At 42.9% G+C, this 25,261-nt stretch overlaps 1 protein-coding gene across 5 annotated transcripts in view; it reads left to right on the top strand.

The window, feature by feature from the left end:
• The window catches only part of MAGED1 (MAGE family member D1), a 70,948-nt gene extending 48,828 nt beyond the window's left edge, over positions 1–22,120 (top strand). For 4 of the 5 annotated variants that reach the window (XM_082376019.1, XM_082376020.1, XM_082376018.1 and 1 more), the window contains 12 exons: positions 15,995–16,068; positions 16,766–17,494; positions 18,140–18,808; positions 18,942–19,005; positions 19,222–19,301; positions 19,529–19,620; positions 19,847–19,926; positions 20,018–20,060; positions 20,333–20,395; positions 20,969–21,083; positions 21,318–21,703; positions 21,910–22,120. In XM_082376019.1, coding sequence (XP_082232145.1) covers positions 16,024–16,068; positions 16,766–17,494; positions 18,140–18,808; positions 18,942–19,005; positions 19,222–19,301; positions 19,529–19,620; positions 19,847–19,926; positions 20,018–20,060; positions 20,333–20,395; positions 20,969–21,083; positions 21,318–21,695 — 2,358 coding nt within the window. In that variant the 5' untranslated portion in view covers positions 15,995–16,023 and the 3' untranslated portion in view covers positions 21,696–21,703; positions 21,910–22,120. Of the gene's footprint in view, positions 1–15,297; positions 15,465–15,994; positions 16,069–16,765; positions 17,495–18,139; positions 18,809–18,941; positions 19,006–19,221; positions 19,302–19,528; positions 19,621–19,846; positions 19,927–20,017; positions 20,061–20,332; positions 20,396–20,968; positions 21,084–21,317; positions 21,704–21,909 lie in introns of those variants that run through there. The other variant, XM_082376017.1, reaches the window with a different exon arrangement.
• The last annotated feature ends 3,141 nt before the right edge of the window (positions 22,121–25,261 follow it).

Raw genomic sequence — 25,261 nt, 5'->3', positions numbered from 1 at the left:
TCCTCTCCTCTCCTTTGAGCTGGTTGGTTTCCTCATTACTGCCAAGTATCAGATATAAGTGATAGCTGTACTTTAAAAATTTGTGTTATCAGATGAGGAGAAAGAGCCTGAAAAAGAACAAGAAATTTATTCAAAATCAAGGATTTGAGGAAGATTTTTGGATCATGGGGAATGTGACCACATATTCCAAGGATAGCTCTTCATGACTCTGAGTTTAAGAAACTTCTGAGTGTAAAGACAGGTTAAAGAGACAGATTAACCTCCCTTCAAAGGATAGATGTTTAAGCCTTAGGATAGATACAGAATTGGCTCCCAGCCAGGGAGCTTCCAAGACTATAGTAAGTATTAGAGTAACTGTGCTCTAATCTTAGACACTGTCCTACATTAGGATGAATCTGTACATAGGACAGACAGCCCATGATGTGGGTCACATGATCATAGCTTCAGTCCAACTTCAGAGATCATAAGTCACCAAGAAGGTCATTATGGTGAGAAAACATGTGCAAAGAGTATTGAAGAGCCTTTAACCAGGCTTCAGATCTTGTTAACATCAGAAAATTCATCAGCAGAGATAAACCCTATGTATGTAGTGATCATGGATGATCTTTCAACCAGAGTTCAAGTTACTCAACATCGCTAATCATCAGAGAAATGCAAATCAAAAACACAGTGAGGTATCACCTTACACCTGACAGAATGGCTATCATCAGAAAGAACACAAATAACAAATGTTGGCAAGGATGTGGAGGAGAAGGAACCCTCTACACTGTTGGTGGGAATGTAAGTTGGTGCAGCCACTATGGAAAACAGTATGGAGGCTCCTCAAAAAACTAAAAATAGGGCTTCCCTGGTGGCACAGTGGTTGAGAGTCTGCCTGCCAATGCAGGGGACACGGGTTCGAACCCTGGTCTGGGAAGATCCCACGTGCCATGGAGCAGCTGGGCCCGTGAGCCACAATTACTGAGCCTGCGCGTCTGGAGCCTGTGCTCCGCAACAGGAGAGGCCACGATGGTGAGAGGCCCGCGCACCGTAATGAAGAGTGGCCCCCACTTGCCACAACTAGAGAAAGCCCTCGCACAGAAACGAAGACCCAACACAGCCATAAATAAATTTAAAAAAAAAAAACAACTAAAAATAGAACTACCATGTGATCCAGCAATTCTACTCCTGGGTATATATTCAAAAAAAACCAAAAACACTAATTCAAAAAGATATGTGCACCCCAGTGTTCATAGCAACATTATTTACAATAGTCAAGATAAGGAAGCAACCTAAGTGTTCATCAACAGATGAATGCATAAAGAAGATGTGGTATATAAATACAATGGAATATTAACCATAAAAACAAATGAAAGTCTGCCATTTGCAACAACATGGATGGACCTAGAAGGTATTATGCTTATTGAAATGTCAGACAGAGAAAGACAAATACTGTATGTTATCACTTATATGTGGAATCTAAAAAATAAAACAAACGAATGAATATAACAAAACAGAAACAGACTCCCAGATACAGAGAACAAGCTAGTGGTTACCAGTGGGGAGAGGTAAGGAGGGAGGGGTAGGGGATTAAGAGGTATGAACTACCATGTATAAAATAAATAAACCACAAGGATATATTCTACAGCACAGGGAAATATAGCCATTATTTTATAAGAACTTTAAATGAATATAATCTATAAAAATATTGAACCACTATGTTGTATACCTTAAACTAATATAATATTGTAAATCAACTATACTTCAATATAAAAAAAAAGTTATTAAGTGTAGTTGAATACATGGTGAAGAGAAGCCATAGAAATGCACTCAATGTAGACAGGGCTTTAGGAGCAAGTCAAACCTTAGTAATCAGCAAATTCCAGTCTGGAGGGAAACTGTTGACTCTCCAAAATGTGATAAAATACTCCCCTCTCTTCTTATCTCATGCAGATTCCCCCAATCTCTATATGTGGTTCTTTGGATCCCTCTTCACATGGCTTTGGCAAGGGAGTCACATGCCCTTCCCTTCCTCAAGGGAGGGAAAGACACTCTTTCCCAAGCCAAGGACTCACAACACTGTAAATTGTTCTCTAATTCTTTCTAGTCTCTAAGTACATTTGGGCTGAGAAAGAATGGAATAAGTATCAGTAGCATGAGTAGTCTGCCACCCCTGCCTAAGCCCTATTGGATTGTGTTCAGGACTCCTTGGTGGCTCTCTTTAGAATATGGGGATACTTGGCATTTTTTTTTTTTTTTTAGCTATGTGGCTTTAACCAAAATTCTGAGGCAACTGTAAAAGTCCCAGTGAATATCCTGCTGAATTTGTATTGTGTTTTCTTACTTTATACTTCATGGTTCTGTCATGAAAATCATCAAAATAATTCAGATTTTTATCATTTCCCACTTAGAGCATAGTCTTGAAAGGTAAGTTACTGAGAAAGTATTTTTAGGCCCTAAATACACATTTCCAAATTAATTTCCAGAAAAATGAATATTTATTTGGCTTTTGGATTGGGAAGGACATCTGTAGCATTAAAAATATAGAGTAAATGACAATGGAAAAGAAAGTAATGGTTTACATTTTTTCCTAGATCAAGAATTCATAAACAAAATTAAGAGGCAAGCCACAAACTAAAAAATAAATTGCAGCAAATGAGCTAGATATAAGGTTAATAATCTTAATATTTAAAGAACTCTCACAGCAGAAGTACAAATGTCTAATAAACACTGAAAGTGTGTTCCACTTCATTAATCATGAAAGAAATACAATTTAAATCAATTAAATATCATTTTGTCTATCAAACTGGAAAATATTTTTCAAGCAAACACTCAACACTATCAGAGGTACATGTGACCTCTTCTACATTACTAGTATTGATCAAAATCTTTCTGGAAAGCGTTTTGGTATTACTGAATAGCAACCTTAAAATAGTTCATACACCTTTGACCTAGTAATTCCATTTCTAATAATATACCATGAGAAAATAATTTGAAATATGCACCGAAGTTTGTGGGGAAAAAAATCACCACAATGATAATTTAATGAACAAAAATAAATAGAAATAATACTTTTGTTAATTAGTCATAGGTAAATTCATATCATTGGATATTGCATAGTTATTATAAAGGAAGTTTGCAAAGGCTTTTTAATGTCATGGAAAATGTTATGTCAAAATAATTGTGATGTAACATCATATACTAAAAAACAGTCTCAGGTGGAATATATCATTTACCATTGTGCATGTGTGTGTGTGTGTGTGTACAGTGTTGGAGTTGGTATGGTATCCCAGTGCTTTTCAGATTATCCTTATTTCATAAAATGAAATCAGGAAATGCCATAAAGCTGAAGTATGTGATGACTTGTCTAAGCCCAGCTCCCTGTTATAGTTGTCATTAAAGCTTTGTGATTCTCAAATTAGGCGGTTTAGAAGTTTTATATTGATGCTGAACATTAAAAGACACATATGGAGCTAAATCATATCCCAGGTATATGAGAACATTCAGATATACCTCTGGATTTGCCAATGCAAATGATAGAGGGCCTGTGTGTCACAAGATACCAAGAGCCCTTATGGCAAGATCATCTGGTAAAATATCAAATATCCTCAAACTGTGTGGAAGTTCTACTTGCAGGCTTCTTCCTCTTGTCTCTTCTGGTAACCTTCTGCTTATTAATGGAATATTAATTGCTAGGTGGTGGGAGGGAGGAATTAACTGGAAGGGAAATGTGGAGTATGAAGGAAGGTGTAACCTATTTAAGTTTATAAAAAAATCATTTGATGTAACCTCGAGATGTCAGTTTGGCTGATCCTGTGATACAAATTGGCATGAAAAACTCAGTAAGGTTTCTTAAAATTGTGTGAGTGTGACTGGGCTCAGTTTGTTTACATTAGACTGAGATCCATTAGTCCTTGAAAGCAGGTAATATGTGTGTTTTTGCTCATCATTATTTCCCCAGCACTTACCACAATACATAGCACCTCTTAAGCATACAGTACTTTAAAATTTCTTTCTACATTCTTACACATATGTAAATGAAAGAGATGAAATCAAGTTACCTCCATTCCAGAAAACATGGAAGAGGGATTTAAGAATTCCATAATGCTCATTTTGAGGCACCATAATGTTTTATGTTTGGGCCTCAATGAACAGTATCTTTGTAAGAGTTTTAAGAATCATATTTTGAATGACTAGTCTATCATTCACTTAGAAAGGGGTGTTATAATAGCATGATATGATTTTGGTTTTATTATTCCTTCTTGCACATCTATTAAATTATGATTTGTATATTATTCTGTTTACATTATGCAGTGAACTTTTAATCTAGAATGTTTTGCCTTAAAGTACTATGTCTAATATTAATGCATCTTCTTTTGTTTATTAATTGTGTGCCATAACTTAATTCATCCTTTTATTTTATCCTTGCTATATGTTTATGGTTGAAATATTTCTATTGTGAATTGCATGTAGTTGTTTAATAATGGAAAAATGTATTGCATAAATTTCCTTTGATTAAAGCATCCCAGAATATGTATAGTTGTAGTTTTGATTTCCTCTTTGAAGGAAAGCTTCATTTATTCCCTCTCTGATGCTTTTCCTGTCTTTATGTAGTTCTACACTTCTGCCCTATATCATTTTCCTTGTGCCTGAAAAATCTTTTGACACTTCTTGCAGGGCAGATCTACTGATGATGAATTCCTTCAGTCTTTGTTTGTCTGAGAAAGTCTTTATATCTCCTTCACTTTTAAAGGATACTTTTGCTAGACATAGAAATCTAGGTCACTGGATTTTATTCTTTTAACATTTTAAATATTTCACTCCACCCTCTTCTTGCATGCATGGTTTCTGATGAAGTCTTCTGTAATTCTTTTTTTTTTTTTCTTCTGTAATTCTTATCCTTGTTCTGATATAAGTATACTTAGAATTATTTTTCCTCTGTCTTCTTTCAATATTTTTTCTTTGTTTTTGGTTTTCTGCAGTTAGAATATGATGTTCCTCAGTGTAAATTTTTTAGTATTTACCTGCTTGGTGTTCTCTGAGTTTCTTGGACCTGTGATTTGTTGTCTTCATTAATTTTGGAAAAGTCTTAGGCATTATTATTTGCAATATTCTTCTGTTCCATTCTCTCTCTTTTCTCCTTCTAGTGTTCCAGTTATGACATAGTTGTATCCTTTGAAATTGTCTCACAATTCTTCAATGTTCTGTTCTGTTTTTTTTCATTCTTCTTTCTATTTATATCAGTTTGGGAAGTATCTCTTGCCCTGTCTTCAAGTTCACAAATTCTTTCCTCAGCTGTGTCCAGTCTACTAATGAGCCCATCAAATGCAGTCTTTATTTCTGTCATGAGATTTTTTTATTTCTAGCATTTCCTTTTGATTCTTTCTTAGGATTTCCATCTCTCTGCTTACATTACCCATCTGTTCTTGCATGTTGTTTGCTTTTTTCATTAGAGCCTTTAACATATTAATTATAGTATGTTAAATTCCCTAATAATTCCAATAGCTCTGTCATATTTGAGTCTGATGCTTGCTTTGTCTCTTCAGACTTTTTCTTCCTGCCTTTTGGTGTGCCTTGTAATTTTTTGTTGAAAGCTGGACAAGTAATAGGAACTGAGAGAGAGAGAGGCCTCTATTGTGAAGATTTATGTTAATCTTGCTAGGAGTTGGGCTTTGTTTAAAATTTACTTTAGCAGCAGGTGGCAGAGGCTTCATATTCCTCTAGCGTCCTTGATATTGTCTCCTCTCTTGACTTTGGGCTTCCTTAGAAAGTCTCTGTCTTGCAGCTCATTCAGCTATAATCCACTATAATATAGTGGAGCCCTGTTGGTATGGTGGTATGGTGTGGGGGAAAGGGAGTGTTTTGTAATATTCCAATTAAATTTCAGTGTTTTAGTGGGCCTGTGACCCTTACAAGTACTTCTTGTATAGTCCCCACACCTCCACCCACACAACTCCCCCTCTGCCACACACACACCTTAGGTGAGACAAGAAAGCTAGAGAGGGGCTGGAGTGAGAAAAATAATGTCCTACCTTCATGGCTCTGGGACAGGGCTCTGGTAGTCCTTCCTCCTGGAAAGTAGGACGTTGTTATGGATAAGGCTCTGGGCATATTTCACAAGGATAATCACAAAGACTCTTACCCTCCTCCTGCTGGGGCTGCCAAGGTGTCTTTCTCGGATCTTTACTGTGAGAACCTGGTGAGATTCCTGGAAATAAAGCCCATGAAAATGTGCTTTCTCAACAAGACTACCACTCCCAGGAGTTTCTCACTCTCATTCTAGTCCATATTCAGCCTCTAGCAGTTTGTCAAAATTTTCATTTAAGAGTTCCTACAAGTTTATGGCTCTAGTGGCTTCTGCCTTAGGTAAGCAGATCTTGTCTGTGACTCTTGATTTGCCTGCCCCTCAATATTTCAGGATGGTGGCTTGCTCTGGAACCTTGTTTCTCTTTCAAGTCCAAGAAAAGTCATTGACTTTTAGTTTGTCTAGCTTTTTGTTCTTGTTAGCACTTCTTTTCAAGACTATCTCTAGCCTCATATTCATTCTTTTGGGAAGAAAAGCAAAGAAGAAGTAAGAAGTCAGTAGATATTGTGGGTTACTGAAAAATGGAGAAACCTAGACCCTGTGTTCCAGGGATGGGAAGAAACCCAAGATAGGTTTGTAAGATCCTCTAGCAATGTGGCCTTGTGCCTCACTTCTTGGGTAAGGCCATGAAGAGGACAAGGACAAGACTACAAAATAAAAATGGTTGTGTGGTATCTACATGCTTTCTGAGCTTTGGGCTTCCTCACATAGTTTCTCTCAGCTCAGGATATCATGGGAGTATAAGAAGAATATGTTAATCAAAGACAGACTCACAGAGATGAACAAGCCTCAGCATATGATAAGAGTTAGCAGAATATTTCCCATGTATATGAGCGGGATATGACACCCTCAGAGAGAGTTAGACCCCAAAAGGGGCTTTGTGGTAAAGAATGAGGCTCAACTCAGCAGCAGCTACCTGCTTGGACAAACATGGTAAACCAGATATGACATCATGTCATGCTGGCATGGATATGTGATACTCAACATATATCACCCATCCTGATGTTTTGCCACTAAGATACCATAACTTACACACAATCCCAAAGAATGGGGTGAGGAGAACTTCACACCACTGGAGTTGAGTTTCAACCACTCAATAGATCGGGAACTTGACAGAATTCAAGTTGAGTTGCAGCGAAAAAGAAAACTTACATTTCCTGCATACCTAAATTTGTCCGATAATATCCATACCTGATGAATAACGAGCAGCAGAAAGTATGTGATAAATGCTGAGTATCACACACAAATTTATCTATTCAAAACGTGGAGCACGTGGCTCTTACTGGTTGAAAACCACAGTGGTCTTACCTCCAGGCAAGAGTGATGTCCTGTGAGAAATGACCTCTGGCACTTTGATGGGTACCAAATATAAAGGGAACTAGGTATTTGAGGAGAAAACAAAAGAAGTTCTAACATTAAGCATTCTTCTCTCTGCAGAGTGAAATCTGCTAATAGTGAGGTGTGATTCCACATCATTCCTCCTTCTCCCTCTCCCCCATCCCCCTTCCTCTTCCTCCTCCACCCTGCCCCTCTTACTTCAGACACTTCTCTTTTCTCCCTAGTTATTTCCTCTACACTCTCCTTCCTCTTTTTCTTCCTTACCCTTGTTTATTTTCCTTTCTTTTTCATTTACCCCTTAATCTCTCTATCTTCTTCCACCTCCCTTTCACACTCTTCCATCCTACATCTCTTCTCCCTTATGCATTCTACTTCCTCATTCTCTTTCCTCCTGCTTTGTCTATTTCAACTTAGTATCCATTCCTTCTCCATTCTCTTATTTCTCCTTATCTTAATAATTCCATTTACTTGCAACTGCTATTGTCACTCATTCTTTCTTTTATTAACATTTTCTTTTTTCTTCTTTCCTTCCTCCCTTCTCTTTCTCTTCATCCCCTCTCTTTTCAACTTTTTTCTCTCCATTTCTCCCTCTCTTCATGCGTCCTTCTAGCAACAGGATGATGAAAAGTGAGAGAATAGAATGGAATCGAGGTGTACTTAAAATGGTAGAATCAACAAGAATAGGTGATGGATTAGATTTGGGAACAAGGCAGAAAGAAACATGAGTAACTAAGTAAAATAGGAAGAGAAATAAACTACTAAATATGTTGTTTGAAAGCTACTTATAAAAAAGCAACAAACATTCTAAATGGTGAAATGGTAAAATCATTTCAAGAAAAAGAAAGGGATGTTACTTTTTGAGATTATTACCCAATATTGTTTTTGATGTTTCAGATTATTGCCCAATATTGTTTTTGTTATTTCAGCAAGTCATATAAGACATCGAAATGACTGCAACAATATATATTGTTAATTAAGTGATCAAATTTTTTTTCTTATAATATGATTTTACATTAGAAATCTCAATAGTTATAATTTTTTTAAAAGTCCCCAACTAGAATTGGGGACTTCTGCTTCCAGCAGGAAGAGGTAAATGGTATAGATGTACTCTTCCCTATTTGTCCCTGAGCATTATATATAAACCAAACATGAGATGACCCTGAAAGTAGGCGATAAGATGGCATGCTCTCTAGGGAACTTGGATCCCAAGCAATGACGTGGTGGTGAGTTCCCTGGCTATGTAATTAGGCACCCGGTCTCTCCCAATCAGGGTGGTATCAGTAAAAGCTTAATATGGAGCTGGAACTCTCACTTAGCCCTCAGTAACAAGAAGCCCCTCTCTCCCAGGTATCAGTTGAGGCTGAGTAGGAATGTGGACTTCCACCCACATGTGGTAAACCAGAAGATTTAAATAAGATTCAGATCCTTATAAGATGCAAAATATCCTGGATACAATTGAAAATCAATTGTCATATCAAGAACTATGATAATCACAACTGGAATGAGAAAAGACAGTCAACACACACCAACACCAAGATGACAGATATTAGAATCATCTACAAGGGTTTTTAAACAGCCTTGATAAAAATGTTTCAATGAGCAATTGTTCATAGGACACATGAAAGAGTAGAAAGTCTCAGCAAAGAAATAGAAAATCTCCAAAAGAATAGAAGATATAAAGAAGAATTAAAAAGAAATTTAGGAACTGAAAAATCCAATAAATGAACTTAATCAATAAATGAACTCAACAGCAGAATAAGATGACAGAAGAATGAATTAGTGAACTTGAAGGCGAAATGATAGAAATTATATCTGACAGAGAAAAATAGACTGAAAAACAAAAATAAGTAGAGCCTTCAGGTATTTGTTGGACTATTGCAAAAGATCTAACATAGTTGTCATCATAGTCACAGAAGGAGAGAAGGAGGAAGGGCTGAAAAAGCGGCTGAAAACTTCCCAAATTTGGAAAAAAGCATAATCAGATAGACTCAACATCATCAACCAACAGGATCTAATTGATATGTATAGAACACTCCACCCAACAACAGCAGAATACACAAAACTCTGATGAAAAAATCAAAGAAGATCAAAATAAAAGGAGAGACATACTGTATTCATGGATTAGAACAATCAACATAGGAAAGATGTTAATTCTCCCTAAATTGGTATACAAGTTGAATGCAGTTGCTATCAAATTACAGTAAGATGCTTTGTAGATATAAATTATTCCAAAATGTATGGAAAGACAGAAGAACTAGAATAATAGATAAAATAATTTTGAAAAAGAAGAATAAAATTCTATCCAACTTCAAGACTATTGTATAACTACAGTAATCAAGACTATTGCAGTATTGATGGATGAGTAGACACATAGACCAATGGAACAGAATAGAGAACTCAGAAATAGCCTCATGCAAGTATGGCCAACTGATTTTTGACAAAGGTGCAAAGATAACTCAATGGAAGGATTATCTTTTAAACAAACTGTGCTGGAATGATCGGATGGATTTCTGTAGCTCTGCCTCTCCCATCCCCCCAAATAAAACTCGACCTAGACCTCACATCTCATTCAAAATTTAAATACAAATGGATGATAGACTCCCATATAAAAGTTAAAACCATAAGACTTTTAGAATATAATATAGGATAAAATCTTCAGATCCTTAGGGCTTGTTGAAGAGTTCTTAGAAATGCCACAAAAACCACAGTCTTTGAAAGGAAAAAAAATCAATAAATTGGACTTCTAAAAAGTTTGCCATGTGACTCTGTTAAGAGGATGAAAACACAAGCTACAAACTGGGAGAAACCAGTTTGCGAACCATATATCTGACAAAGGACTCATACATAAAATATATAAATTCTCAAGGTTCAACACTTAAAAAAAAAGAAAGAAAACAAACAATCAATTGAAAAATGGACAAAAGACATGAAGAAACATTTTGCCAAAGAGGATATATTGATGGCAAATAGGCACATGTTAAAAATGTTCAACATCATTAGCCATTAGGGAAATGTAAATTATAACCACAATGAGTTATTATTTCACATTTATCAGAATTCCTAAAAAAATACAACACATGCTGCCAAGGATTTGGAGAAAATAGATCCACTCACATATTGTTGGTGGGAATGTAAAATGATACAATCACTCTGGGAAAGTTTGGCAAGTTTCTTATAAACCTAACATGCTCTTATTACACAATCCAGCAATTGCCCTCTTGGGCATTTATCCCAGAGAAATGAGAACTTATGTTCACAGAAAAAACTGTACAAAAATGTTTATAGCAGCTTTATTCTACTAGCCCAAACTGGAAACCACACAGATGTACTTCAGTGGGTGAATGGTTAAACCAACTGTGGCACATCTATACCACTGAATAGTACTCAGCAATAAAAAGGAGAAAAACACACAACTTGGATCTATCTCACAGGCATTATGCTGAGTGAAAAAAGTCACTCAAAATGTGACATACTACAGTATTCAAATTCCAGATTCCAATTTTATAACCTTCTTGAAATGTTAAAATTACAGAGATGGAGAACACATTAATGGCTTCCAAGGGTTAGGGATAGTGGCGGGAATGGAGGTAAGTGTGACTATAAAGGGGTAGTGCAGGGAAATCTTTGTGGTGACAGAATAGTTCTGTATCTTGGTTGTTGTGATTACTGTGGAAACCTCCACATGTGATAAAGTGACATAGAACTATATACACATGTGATACCAATGTCAATTTCCTGGTTTTGATATTGTATTATACTTATATAGATGTGCTCACTGAGGGAAGCAGCTAAAGGGTACATAAGACTTCTCTGTACTATCTTTGCAATTTTCAGTGTATCCATAATTAATTAAAATTTTTTAAAAATTCTTAAGTATGTTAAAGTGGTAGAATTAATAAAATAATTTGCTAAGAGCAGCTGGCCCAGCAGTATTTCAAAAATCATGCCATAAGTATTGGCATGGTTGGATACTATTACTGTCACCACTGAATACTGTATACTGGATGCTGCCCTTGGCCCTGCTACCAATGCTGCACCTAGAAACTGGATTTTCTTGCGGTTCCTGCTCCCACCATCACAGATATGGCATTGAATTCCATCATTGAATCTTTGAATCACTCCTTTCAGATCAAGTGTTAGGTTGGAATTATGACTGTGCAGTAGAAGACTTGACTCGGCAGGTCTGGGGTGTTCAAACCCTGTGCATTCCGAAAAATGTCTGCACATTCCAAAGAAAGGTCCAGCTCTTGACAAACCCCTGGGAGATAACCTCTAAGCCTTTGGCATATCGTGCCTGATTAGAGTCTCTTTGTTCACCCGGGGCTTTGGGCCAACAGATGGTTTATGTTAAGAGTATGATTTATAGTGGGGCCTTGAGCCTTGCGGCATTAGTTTGACCTCTGCACAGGCTGAAGACTGAGTAAACTAAGGTAGCCACCCAGGTGTTCCATGCCTACGTGACTGACCTCCAGTAAAATCCCAGGTGCCAAGGCTCAGGTGAGCTTCCCTGGTTATCACACATCTTGCTGGGAGAATTAAGCACTGGCCATACAACTCCACTGAGAGAGGACAACTGTAAGCTCATCCCTGTTCTCTCCTGGACTTTGACTTATGCACCTTTTAGCTTTGTGGATTTAAATCGGTATCCTTTCATTGTAATAAACCATAGCCATGAATGTAACACCTATCCTGAGTTCTGTGAGTGCTTCTAGTGAATCAATGAACCCGATGGTGGTCTTCAGGACCCCACCACACTGGTAAATCCTAGATCACATTCTCTTAGCTGCTAAGGGAATGTGCAAAAGTGAATATATCTGGCCTTTGTGGCTCTTGCAGTTGGAACTGTTACATAGTATAGAGTATACACACTTACTAAAATGTGAAAAAAACATTTGCAATACGTCTAGCTCTAAGGGATTTCAATAAGCATCTGTAGGACTGTACAAAGAAGTCCCCAAAATAATTAAGACAAAGACAACACAAGAAAAATAGGTAAAAGACTTGCATAAGTACTTTCCAAAAGAAATCCAGTAGGTCCATTCTTATATGAATATGTGGTCCACTACTTACTTATCAGAAATGCAAATTAAAACCACAAGAAGATACCAATAAAATACACATAAGATTGGAAAAAAATTGGAAAAGTCTTATGACACCAAACGTAGAGTATATCAGTCTTACTCCTGGGCATCTGATGTCATAGGAATAAATATTGAGCATTAAAATATAAGGATATATGTACAAGTATTTTATTGCAATGTTGTTGGTATATGCTCCCTCCCTCCGCCAAAACACCTGAAACTAAAATGAATTACCATCAGTGAGGAAATGGTTGAATACATTGTGGTCCATCCCTATTATGGAATATTATGCAGCAATGTAAAAGAATGAATCAGAGGTAGATTAGCATTAACTAAGATAAATCAGATGCATTAAAGTGTATATAATATGATATTAATTTTTGTAAAACAAAACACATGGAACATGTTTGAACATGAAAGGATATTAAAATGGCTGTTAAAAATGCATGTCTCAGATGAGGGTATAGAGGTGAAAGAAAGTGGGAGGCAGTAAGTAAAAGAATGCAATTTAAAGTATGGCATATATAATGTAATCCTATTTATGTAAGAATATATATGCATAAAGTGTTGTATGAAAAGGTAGCATCAAAATCTTAATAGCAGTTATCTCAAGGTGGTGAGATTTGGAGTGATGGCTACTTAATTTCTAAAATATTTGGGTAATGTTTGAATTTTTAATGGTGAATAATAATATGAATATTATTTGTGTAATGAGTAAAAGTAAGTGAATTCATCACAGGAAAGAAAAAAGAGTGCCTGTCAGGTTTCTTGCGTAAGCAGTAGGGTGGATGGTGGGATTCATTCATTCATTTTTGAGCATATAAAATATGCCAGGCATCATTTTAGGTGCTAGGGATACAGCAATGAATAAAACAAACAAAAATCCATCTCTCTAAAAGAGAGAGAAGGGCATGACTAAAGGAGAAACACAATGTGCTGAGGAGGAGGATATATGGGACCTGTTAATTGTAAAAGTACCGAGACAATTGCAGAAGTGAGGTAGGCTGTTGGATTATAGATCTAGAACTCATAAGCCAAGTCAAGAACTGGAGATACAGATTTGGGAGCAGAAAGCATATAACATGGTGTTTCAGACCTTTCCTGAGTCTGATCACGTCCCACTGCAGACACTTTACAGAGGAAGTGCTGAGGAAAAACAGGCAGCTGACAGGGGAGGTTGCTATGCAACAGATGAGGAAAGTCATCCAGCCAGGCAGAATTGATGTTGGCCCTTAGGGACCAAACGCTGCAGTTCTTCCCAGCATTAGCTTCCTTTCATATGTTGGCTCCTGGCAGGAGCTGATGCAAGAACAAATGTGAAGTGTACAAAGATCTACCTTGGATTTTTGGAGCGTATCATTCAATTTGCATCATTTCACATCTGTATATCATTTTCTGCCTTTTTGAGCCTCTCCAGTCATTCTGGAAGTGCAGCATGTCTGTTGTTGGGTAGGACCCCAGTAAGTGCTACTTGTGCTTCCCATTGAGAAGCCGGGCTCAGAGAATTCCAGTGGCCTGAGTGGGCTCATGCAGCTAGTGACACACTGGTCCAGCACTCCATCCCACGAATTGAGGCCCAGCCCTGGAAGTAAGCAGGGCAAACGTTTACTCTCAATCAAGGCTTGCCATGGCTCATATATACAGGTGCCTGATTGTCCTGGCTGCTCCAGCAGGCACCAGGAAGCCCTCAGGGACAGCGTTTGTGCCACTCATAGCAAAGAGGCCTGACGGAGCAGGGAGTGGACCCCAAGGAGCAATTTGCACACCGGGATGGACCCACGTAGAGCAGGCGGGGAGGAGGGCGCGGGGGACTTCCACCTGTGCCCTCCGGGATGCAGAGCGTGAGCTTAGGTCTCAGGGAACAGAACCCTTGCTTGTTTGGGACAGGTGTTGACAGAGCAGGGGAGGTGGGGTGGATCTGTTGCTCAAACTGGAGAAGGGAGGGTGCCTCAGTCCCCGGGCCAGCGATGGTGCAACAGGGGTTTTAGGGTCTGGAAGACCCAGGCCCACATTTTGCATTTTCTGTTTACTGGCTCAGTGTCCTTGTCTAGTTCATGTAATGTCTGTAGCTCAGCGTCTTTATCTGTACAATGGAGATGCTGACATCCACCTCCCAGGGCTGCTGTGAGAGGAAAACAAGCTCCAGCGTAGATCGTGCTGTGAAGTACACGCTGTGCCCTTCCCTCCCCTCCTCCCCGCCTCCACACACAAAATAAATAGCTGGAGCTGCAAAAGGGCAGGAAAGAAGCTAATGTTTATGAGTCTGGAAGCTGTTGGGTGGGGGGGAAGATCATGTAGAGTCACGTGGCAGGCACAGACTTTTTCTACCTCCATTAATGTATCCTCTCTGGCCATTCCTTTTCCTAGGCCCCCTAAGTGGATGAGCTTATTTTTAGCAGGAGCCTAGAACTTGTTGCAATTAGAGACCCCACACAGAGACCGCCTTAATAGTGACCTAAGTGCTGCTAGACTAGAGGGTGGAGTTGCATGCCCACCTGACAGGAGGGGCCTTGAGAGGGAGGGATAGAACAGAGACGCATTGCGGAAAAGGTAGGGGGCCGGTGTGTGGGGCAAGGGGTGGGATCTAGAGGCACAGCGCATCTGTTTGGGGGAGGGGATATAGAGGAAGGGGAGGGACCGCTGTAAACTGTCCACCTGGTTGGTGGTGGGGTGGTGTGTTGGCAAAGGGGCGGGACTGCTTCCCGCTGCACATGCGCAGCATAGTCTTCAGGGCGAAGCTTTTGTTGGGGAAACGGGAGGGACTCTTATTTGGTCGGTCAGTTCTTGCGCATGCGTACAACCATGTGAGGCGGTGGGAGGTATATTAGGCGAAGAGGCGGGGTCGTCCTAGCTGCCGCGCTGGCATTTTCTCCTGGACAAGGAGAGGGTGCGGCTGCTGAGAGCAGAACACTGCAATCCCGATCCTCTGAGTCGTGAAGAAGGGAGGCAACGAGGGGGTTGGGGTTGGGGCCTGAGGCAAGGTGAGAATTAGCCCCCAGACAGGGCATCTTGCCCCCTGGTGCGGGCCCCCCATTTTTCATCCCGATCCCTTTACCCCGGATTCTGATCCCTCTTCCACTCCCCGAACCCCGATTCACACACCCCTCACCTGATCCTCCCTTATTCAGAATCCCTGTTCGCTCTCTGAACCCCTCCCATCGTTCAGAATCTCTACAGATTTCTCGACCTCGATCTGTACTGTTATACGATTCCTCCTGATTCGAAAACTCCATTCAATTTCCCAAATGCGAATCCCAACGCAATCTGCCTGGATTCAGAACTCTTATCTGAACCCCGATTTGAAGCTTCTCCCCGTCGTAGCTTCTCGGGATTCAGAACCTCCATCCGGACACCCATTCACTTTTCGCACTCCGATCTGGCCCGTTCCCCTCACATTCAGCACCTCATCCGCCCCCACAATCAAACCTCAAACACCACCATCTCCTCAAATTTGTTCCTTCGCATTTGCCCTCTGTAGTATAACGCCCAACTCCTCCTCCACACCCCCCAGGCTCTGCTCTTGCCAGAGGGACAAGAACCATGTCTCAGAAAATGGACTGTGGTGCGGGCCTCCTCGGCTTCCAGGTGAGATCTCCACTCCCCTCCCCACCATTTCCCTAGCCGACAGTTCCCCCCCCCGGGCCCCTTTGGCTGTCCAGACGCCTGGATCCGATTTTGCCTTCTTGGTGCCTAGATTCCGTCATTTTTCAAATTCCCATGGTTTAAGGGCGCGGGGTGGGGGGGGGTCGTCCCTTTTCAGCCATCAGTCCCTGCTCAGAGAAAGGGGAGACCCTGTTAGTAGTCAGGGCAATCTGCCCAGAGAATGCTGGTTGGGTAAGGAACCTTTTTTTTCCATAGTCCTGAGGCTTGTAGAGCTCTCTGCCGCCCCCTCCCCCAACCTCCCGCCTCCACCCTCCCTTTCTCCAGCATTCCCCACCCCCTGCGACCCCCTTATTCTCCTCAACTCCTCAAGGCGGCACTCTTGCTCTGCCTCCTCCTCCTGAGCTCCTACCTCACTCTGCATTGCCCTGTTCTAACCTCACTCCTAGATCAGCACCCCCCCTCCACTTTGGCCCCACCCCTTGTTTAGCCCCTGCCCCACTCAGCCCCTACCAAAAGGTTTGTTATCCCTTAACCCACGCAGGCCGCTAGATCTCTTCCTCAGCCTTCCTCTTTTTGCACCAACCGCTCGCCTGCACCTCCCCTGCGTGTTCTCTCCCGTATCCTCCCAACCCCACTTCGCAGACCCAGAGATTTAATTTTTTTTCCCCTGTATTTGCAGGCTGAGGCCTCCGTGGAAGACAGCACCTTGCTTATGCAGACCCTGATGGAGGCCATCCAGATCTCAGAGGCTCCGCCTACCAACCAGGCCACAGCAGCTGCCAGCGCGCCGAATGCTAGTCCTCAGAGTTCACAGTCCCCAACAGCCAATGAGATAGCTGATATGCAGGCTTTAGCAGCTGCCACTAAGCCTAAGACAGCTTTTAAGGCCCAGAATGCCACCACAAAAGGCCCAAATGCTGCCTATGATTTCTCTCAGGCTCTTAATGCCAAGGAGACTCCCAACACGCCGCCTACAGCAGCCTTTAAGTCCCAGAATGCCCCCCCAAAGGGCCCAAATGCTGCCTATGATTTTTCCCAGGCAGCAACCACCAGTGAGTTAACTGCCAACAAGTCGGAGATGGCCTTTAAGGCCCAGAATACCACTACTACGGTGGGCCCAAATGCCACCTACAATTTCTCTCAGTCTCTCAGTGCCAGTGAGATGGTCAACACTCATCCCAAGACAGCCTTCAAGGCTTGGAATGACACCACTAAGGCCCCAGTAGCTGATACCCAGACCCAGAATGTTAACCAAGCCAAGATAGCCACTTCCCAGGCTGACATAGAGGCTGACCCATGCCCAAGTATCTGTGAATCTGATGGTGCAGCTGCACAGACATCAGCAGATGGTTCCCAGGCTCAGAATCTGGAGTCCAGGACTATAATTCGGGGCAAGAGGACCCGCAAGGTGAGATCCCTGCTAGTCCCACTTTGCTTTGGGGGCTCTCTTTTCTTCTCTGAGGTTGTTCATTTGTTCTAAACAAAACAAAACTGAATATACATAACTGTCTGTATTTGACCAGGTTGTAGGTGTTAATTCCTGTTCTCTGAGTGTCCACAGACTAATGGGGAGATGAGACATGGACACATAATATATACAGCCTGTATGTAATTCACTTTACATTTTGAAGGTAGCCACCATGTGTTAGGTCTTGGCCTAGGCACATTCACACAGGTTATCTCACTCACTAAATCTTCAAGGTACCTCATACCAGCTAGGGATCATAGTTTCAGTTTTATGAGAAGGAAACTAAGTCCCAGAGAGGTGAAGTGACTTGAGTGATTTGTCCAGGGTGGTACAAGCAGAGCCAGTGGTGGACATGGGAAGAGGAGAAGCCTCAGGCCCCACCCTTGGGTTGCTCCTGGCCTGGTTCAGAGATGAAACTCCTGCCTGGAAGACAGTGAAAGACAAGCCCAGGACTCAGGGTGACCATTGGCTAGTGGGTCAGGCTGTCACTACAGGTGAGGGTTTTAGGGGGCCTTCCTGGAATAGATATGGTGAGGACATAGAAACAGTTGGTGACCCTGACCTTCCTTTTCTCTGATGATGCAGATTAATAACTTGAATGTGGAAGAGAGCAGCAGTGGGGATCAGAGGCGGGCCCCACTGGCTCCAGGGACCTGGAGGTCTGCACCAGTTCCAGTTACCACTCAGAGCCCACCTGGCGCACCCCCCAATGTGCTCTGGCAGACCCCATTGGCTTGGCAGAACCCATCAGGCTGGCAAAACCAGCCAGCCAGGCAGACCCCACCAGCACGTCAGAGCCCCCCAGCTAGGCAGACCCCCCCAGCCTGGCAAAACCCAGTTGCTTGGCAGAACCCAGTGATCTGGCCAAACCCAGTGATCTGGCAGAACCCTGTGATCTGGCCGAACCCCATTGTCTGGCCTGGTCCAGTTGTCTGGCCGAACCCTTTGGCCTGGCAGAATCCACCTGGATGGCAGACTCCACCTGGATGGCAGACTCCACCAGGCTGGCAGGGTCCTCCAGATTGGCAAGGCCCTCCCGACTGGCCACTACCCCCCGATTGGCCACTGCCACCCGATTGGCCGCTTCCCACTGACTGGCCGCTCCCACCTGACTGGATCCCCACCGATTGGCCAGTTCCACCTGACTGGCAGAACCTGCGCCCCTCACCAAACCTGCGCCCCTCTCCCAACTCGCGTGCCTCACAGAACCTGGGTGCCTCACAGCCCCGAGATGTGGCCCTTCTTCAGGAAAGAGTAAGAACTGTAACTCCCCAGTCACTTCTCCCCCCCACCCCTTGCTCTTTTCATTGTTGTCTTTCCATCTATAATTCAACCAAGTGTTCTGTAAATATCTTATAACTTTAATGATTTCCTTTTTCCCTCCCAGGCGAATAAGTTGGTCAAGTACCTGATGCTTAAAGATTACACAAAGGTGCCCATCAAGCGCTCAGGTAGGTATCCAGTGCCCTCTCCTGGAGCTCTGCTCTTCCCCTCACCCTGTGCTCTGTGGACATCTCTTTGCTTATATGTCCCCTCCTCTTCAATCCCCTCCTTCCATGGTTGAGTCTTCCTTTTTCACTGACTGTGCTCCCCTGGGCAGGTCTGGCAAAGAGGTCGCAGCTCTGTGACCCCTGCTCAGCTCAGGTGCTCCCTCCTCTCTCCTACAGAAATGCTGAGGGATATCATCCGTGAATACACTGATGTGTATCCAGAAATCATTGAACGCGCATGCTTTGTCCTGGAGAAGGTGAGAAGGCAGCCCTGAGGAACAGAATGATGGGGAAAGGTTTCTGGTTTTTGTTTTTGATAGATATCACGGGAAAGTCTTGATTTAAAAGATTCATGGGATTCCTACTGGGAGTTTAGGGCAAGTCTCACAGGGAGGCGAAGGAGTAGCTGAGTGTGGGTAGTACTGAGTGTGGGTAGCTTATGCTAGATTTTGTAATTTCATAGTCTGTTTTCTTGTCCCTGTAGAAATTTGGAATTCAGCTGAAGGAAATTGACAAGGAAGAACACCTGTATATTCTCATCAGTACCCCTGAGTCCCTGGCTGGCATACTGGGAACGTAAGCTGGGAAAGGAGGTGGAACATTGCCTTTCTCAGTGATGCTTTTTTCCTGGAGTTTCGAGTAGGTCAGGGTCCAGGATTCAGGGTCACATAGCAGGTCATGGGCAGACCTGGGGTAGAATTATCCCCTAGCTGAGGAATACTGGGGAAGCTAGATGGGTAAGCTGCCTGGGGTGTCTCATGCAAATGACTGCTGAAAATATATTCTTTTTGTACTTCTTTAGGACCAAAGACACACCCAAGCTGGGTCTCCTCTTAGTGATTTTGGGTGTCATCTTCATGAATGGCAACCGTGCCAGTGAAGGTGAGTGGCTGGGCCAGCAGCTGGGGGTTGGCTACCGCCTGATTTCCACGCTCATTTTCCGTCCCTTGTCTCCCCTTGCCTCCCATTGCAGCTGTCCTCTGGGAGGCACTACGCAAGATGGGACTGCGTCCTGGGTATGATTGGGCTCTCTCATCTCTTGCCTGTTTATATCATCCTTTGGCAACAGAGGATGGTCCCAGGATTGCATCAGCCTGGTGGTCTAAGGGAATTGGTTTGGGGAGGTACAGAGCCCAAGGATGTGACCTGGGTGGATGGGGAAATAGTCCTGACCTCTCTGCCTCTTCTCTTGTCTCTGACCTCTGTGCTGGAAAACTCTTTTCTTTCCTTGCAATGTCATAGTCTCTGATTATGGATCCCTTTTTTTTTTTTTTTTTGTTACTATCAGGGTAAGACATCCTCTCCTTGGAGATCTGAGGAAACTTCTTACTTACGAGTTTGTAAAGCAAAAGTAAGTGATGCCTAAGCAGCTTTGTATGGTCTTCATGAATTCTGTGTGCTGGTCAGCCTCAGAAAGCCCTTTCCATGCTCATTTCTTATACTAACTATACCTATACCTATGCATATACACACACGTATGTACGCAGGAGTATTTATTGAGTATACTCCTTGTGGTTGGGTTTTCCTGCAGTATAGTGATCTTGCAAGTGGAGCCTGTCCACCACGCCCACAGTAGATATTCCAAAGGCTGGGCTTAGCTGAGGCTTTGCAATGGGCCTATCTGTGGTTCAATGACAAGATTATAAGAACTTGGAGCTAGAGTTATAACAGAGGGGGTGAAATTAAGTGTTGTCCTTTCTATGACCCTACACAAGCCACCCTCCAGGCCTAGGTGACTGCTTTGTGTAGAAGCACTGGCACAGGAATTCAGAGGCCTGATTATTAGAGGGTAAATCTGTGTTTAGGAATGAGACTGGGGCGAGTTGCTACCTGAAATCTGGGATGTCAGAATCTCAGATTATTATGCATTGATGGACTATCATTCTGCCTGGGTAGAAACAAAGGCCTTTCTCCTCTTTCTAAGGTACCTAGACTACAGACGAGTGCCCAACAGCAACCCTCCTGAGTATGAGTTCCTCTGGGGCCTCCGTTCCTACCATGAGACTAGCAAGATGAAAGTGCTGCGATTCATTGCAGAGGTAATAGAGGAACTGCAAGACTCGATAGGTTAAGGGATGAACTATGACTTTCTGGGAAAAGTCCAGAGCAGGAATGAGATTTTAGGTACCGCACATGGTAGGTACCACATTATTGGTGGTATTTGTTGTTACTACATAAACAGTATCACAAAGTAGGATGCTAAATATATAGTAGGTGCTTCATAAATATTAACTAATACTATTATGGGTTTTATTTTCTACTCCTCATCTCAGGTTCAGAAGAGAGACCCTCGTGACTGGACTGCACAGTTCATGGAGGCCGCAGATGAGGCCTTGGATGCTCTGGATGCTGCTGCAGCTGAGGCTGAGGCCCGGGCTGAGGCAAGAACCCGCATGGGGATTGGAGATGAGGCCGTATCTGGGCCCTGGAGCTGGGATGACATTGAGTTTGAGCTGCTGACCTGGGACGAGGAAGGAGATTTTGGAGATCCCTGGTCCAGAATCCCATTTACCTTCTGGGCCAGATACCACCAGAATGCTCGCTCCAGATTTCCTCAGACCTTCGCCGGCCCCATTATTGGCCCTGGTGGTACAGCCAGTGCCAACTTTGCTGCCAACTTTGGTGCCATCGGTTTCTTCTGGGTTGAGTGAGATGTTGGGTAGGTATATCACTTTGGATTGGGCACTTAAGGTCATTGGGAGATACAGAATCCATGGGAATGTATTTATGTGCTCTAGCTGGGAGTCCTAGGAAACACGTGGTGGGGAGCTGAGGGAAGTATGGGGAAGCAGTATTTATTTATGTTCCTTACTATTTGGTATATAGCATTGATTTTTACATTTTTTTTCTTTTTTATATTCACAGATATTGCTAATCAGTTGCAATAGTCTTTCCCCTGAGTGAGGCTGAAGCCTCAGAATCCTTCTAAACACAGCTATCTAGAGAGCCACATCCTGTTGACTGAAAGTGGCATGCAAGATAAATTTATTTGCTGTTCCTTGTCTATTGCTTTCTTCCCCCCTTGTGTGCTGTCAAGTTTTGGTATCAGAAATAAACGTTGAAACTGCAAAGTGAATTAGATGTGCTCCCTGTTTTTTTTGTGTTTAGGGAGAGATCAACATGTTTATATGGGAGAGATGGGGCCTCAGTTCTAGCCTGAAGGGCGGATCAGCTTTCTGACTAATGGATAGGGAAACAAAGGAGGGATTGATGAACACGAATGTTAATGAGGTCTAAAAAAAAGTATGGTATTAAATATCACTGAAGTGACTCATATGTGATAGATATGCTGCTAGGTGTTTTGAAGTGACATTAAAAGATGAAATAATGAGAGAGGGTGTAGGTGGTCAGACAGTTGCATTTAAGAAGACAGAGGAGGTAGAACTCCAGGTAATAATAATAAAGTTCGGAGAGTGGGTGGTTGAAGGTGAGGGAAGATAACTGTTCCTGGAGGTAATGTTCTGGGGACTCCAGGGTGTTGGTTGTATTATCCATGTGGAAAGTGAAATGACCCCAGGATGGGGGCAGGAATAGGAGCAGAGAACATGATGAGCCAGGTGCCAGAGTTTCCTGTGTGAGAAGGAAGATCTCATACCCCTAGTCACATTGCCCATAAAGGGGCAGTCCCACTGGCGCCCCTTACCTCTGGAAATGCTGCCCAGGAATCTGCCTCTAGAAAGCCTTCACAATCCCCACCCCCACAGGAACAGGGCCTCATCACAGAGACAAGGTCTCATGCATAGTGAAGGAGGCCTCACAATGGCCACTTCTCCCCCTCCTGCAGGGAGAAAGAGGAACCTTTGTTGCTCAGGGAACAAGAATTGAGAAAGTAAGACAAAGCTCCATGCAGAGCCAGACAGTCTTTTGGCTGTGACTGTGAACGGGGATGGCTTGAGCTGCTGAGGTCTTGCTGGAAGCAGAGCTCTCTCGCGGAGGATCAACTTAGAGGCCATAACTTCCTCAGAGGTTTAGTGTTACCTAAGCATATGGGCAAGGGCAGACGCAGGAGCTCCTGGGGTAGAAGAAAGCAGGAGCAAAGGCAATTTAGCCTCCTGGGAAGGGCTCAGTAGTGGGCAGGGACAGTGTCCAGGGCTTCCTCAGGTTCCCGGGTGACGTCCACATTCTGAGAGGAGAGAACCCAGTATTAGCAGGAAGCAGCCAGCAGTGTGGAGCCCCCGCCCCTCCCTGCCTCTTGTCCTCACTGTCAGGCTCCCCTCTTTCAGCCAGGCCTGGATCCTGACCCTCTTCTCAGGCAAGCCTGGGGGAACCTCAGCCAGAGGCCTTTTAGGCAGGGTTGCTCTAGCTGTGCGTGTCTATGGTGCCTCGGGTCTGGGCTGCGGTTCCTGCATTTCTGGGTGCTGGTTATTCTACCTGTTGGTGGAAACACCCAAGCTCTGTGGGACTGGGGCTGCCTTTCTGCAGGGGAGGGTGCTTTCACCACGTGCCAGCTTAGGCCACAGAGTCCCTCACCTACCTCAGGCTTCTCCCGATGTGTGTTTACAGCCTCCACGTTCAGGTAGATGGACTCCACTTTGCAGCCTCAGAAAAGAACAACCCGTTCATCCATAAGTCACCCGGGTAAGCACAGGTCTTCCCTGAGGTGTCATTCCCTCCCCCACCCGTCACCACCCACACCCCCAGCTCCACGCTGTGTGCAGACTGTGACTGCCCTTTAGGGAGGGGAATTTAGACCACGTGTGTGATGTCAGGGGAAGACACTAGGCCTAAGAGACAGGAACGGGGCATCCCCCCAGCTCTGCCCCTAATAGTCTCAGATTTCTCTGAGCCTCCCTTGCCCAGTTGTCAGTGGGAATGAGAGATGGCAAGAGATGATTTCTGCACCCCTCCTCAGCTCTTGTCTGTGAGACAGAAACCTAATAATAACAATGGAGCTCCGTGCATCCTCCCAGCTGTGTTAGGTGCTAAAGTGGTGGAAGAGTCCTGGGGCCTCTGCCTTGCGGCGACCAGTCCCAGGTAAAGTTTATTTCCAGAGCTATGCGGTTATGGCAACATCAGAGGTGTGGAAGGTCACAAGGGAGTTCTAGGGAGCCTGAAGAAAGAGGAGGGTGGTATCATTGGGGCCTGGAGCTGGCAGAGGAGGCCCAATGCCTATGGAAGCCCCCTTAGCTCCATCCCTGTGGATTGAACCCTAATCCAGGCTTCAGTACACCATCTGCCCTGTTCATACCCCAGAAGAGATTTAATTCTTTCCCTTCACTGCTCATGAAATTCTGGTGCAATTTGGACAGTTGGCAAAATCTGAATAAGGTCAGTTAGTGGTCTGTTAGTATCAATGTTAGTGGTCTGATTTTGATTATTATACTGTTTTCTATAAAAGAATGTGTTTGTAACTTATTCTCAAAATATTTTAAAATTTGTGTCCACATGTATGTGTGTATAGAGTGTGAGAGACAAGGAGAATAATACAAATATAGTAAAATATTTACATTGGAGAATCTAGGTTAAGTGTATACGGGAATTCTTTTTACTATCCTTGCAACTTTTTGTAAGTCTTATCAGAATAAAAAGTTAAAAAATTATTTTTACTTTAACTAATATTTACTGAAGTTCACTTATCCAACATCTACACACACTCCTTGCCATTGCACCCTTTGGAAATATGTATGTATATATCATATGAATATATAGGATATTGCATCCAGATCTAAGTCCAGGGATAATGGTTCATCCTAATTAGCAGAGATTTTGAATGAGAACATTTGGGAAAATGGACACAAAACAGATCTAGGGAAGCGGTATATGGACTTCTTGGGACCGGTCAGGAGCATGAGGCTATTAGTGTTAGATGTGACCACTCACATCAATATGCTTTCAGTAATCAGGTGGGCAATATGACCCATTCAGTGGAGGTCAGTAAACCTCTTTTCTCAGCCACTCCTGTGCTTTCTTAATGGGCACCTGTAGAAAGTGGTCATGGTGGCATGAACAGAGGCTATACATGACCTCAGCAACATGGTTTCACTTTACAAAGGCTGATGTGACCACCCCCGCTGCTGAATGCCCAACTTGTCAACACTGTACTGAATTCCTGTTACATACCAATCTCAAGGGGAACAGCTAGGTACCTGGGGGTAAGTTAATTAATTTGGAGCCATTATATCATGGAGGAGTTAGTTGGCTTTATAATTTCTCTGGAATAAGTGAGTATTCTAGACATGGATTTGCCTTCACTGCCTGCAGTACTTCTGTCAGTACC

The sequence above is a fragment of the Balaenoptera borealis genome, assembly GCF_965194805.1.
Source record: "Balaenoptera borealis genome assembly, chromosome: X".
In the NCBI taxonomy this organism is placed as follows: Eukaryota; Metazoa; Chordata; class Mammalia; order Artiodactyla; family Balaenopteridae; genus Balaenoptera; species Balaenoptera borealis.
This window is presented reverse-complemented; position numbering and strand designations above follow the sequence as displayed.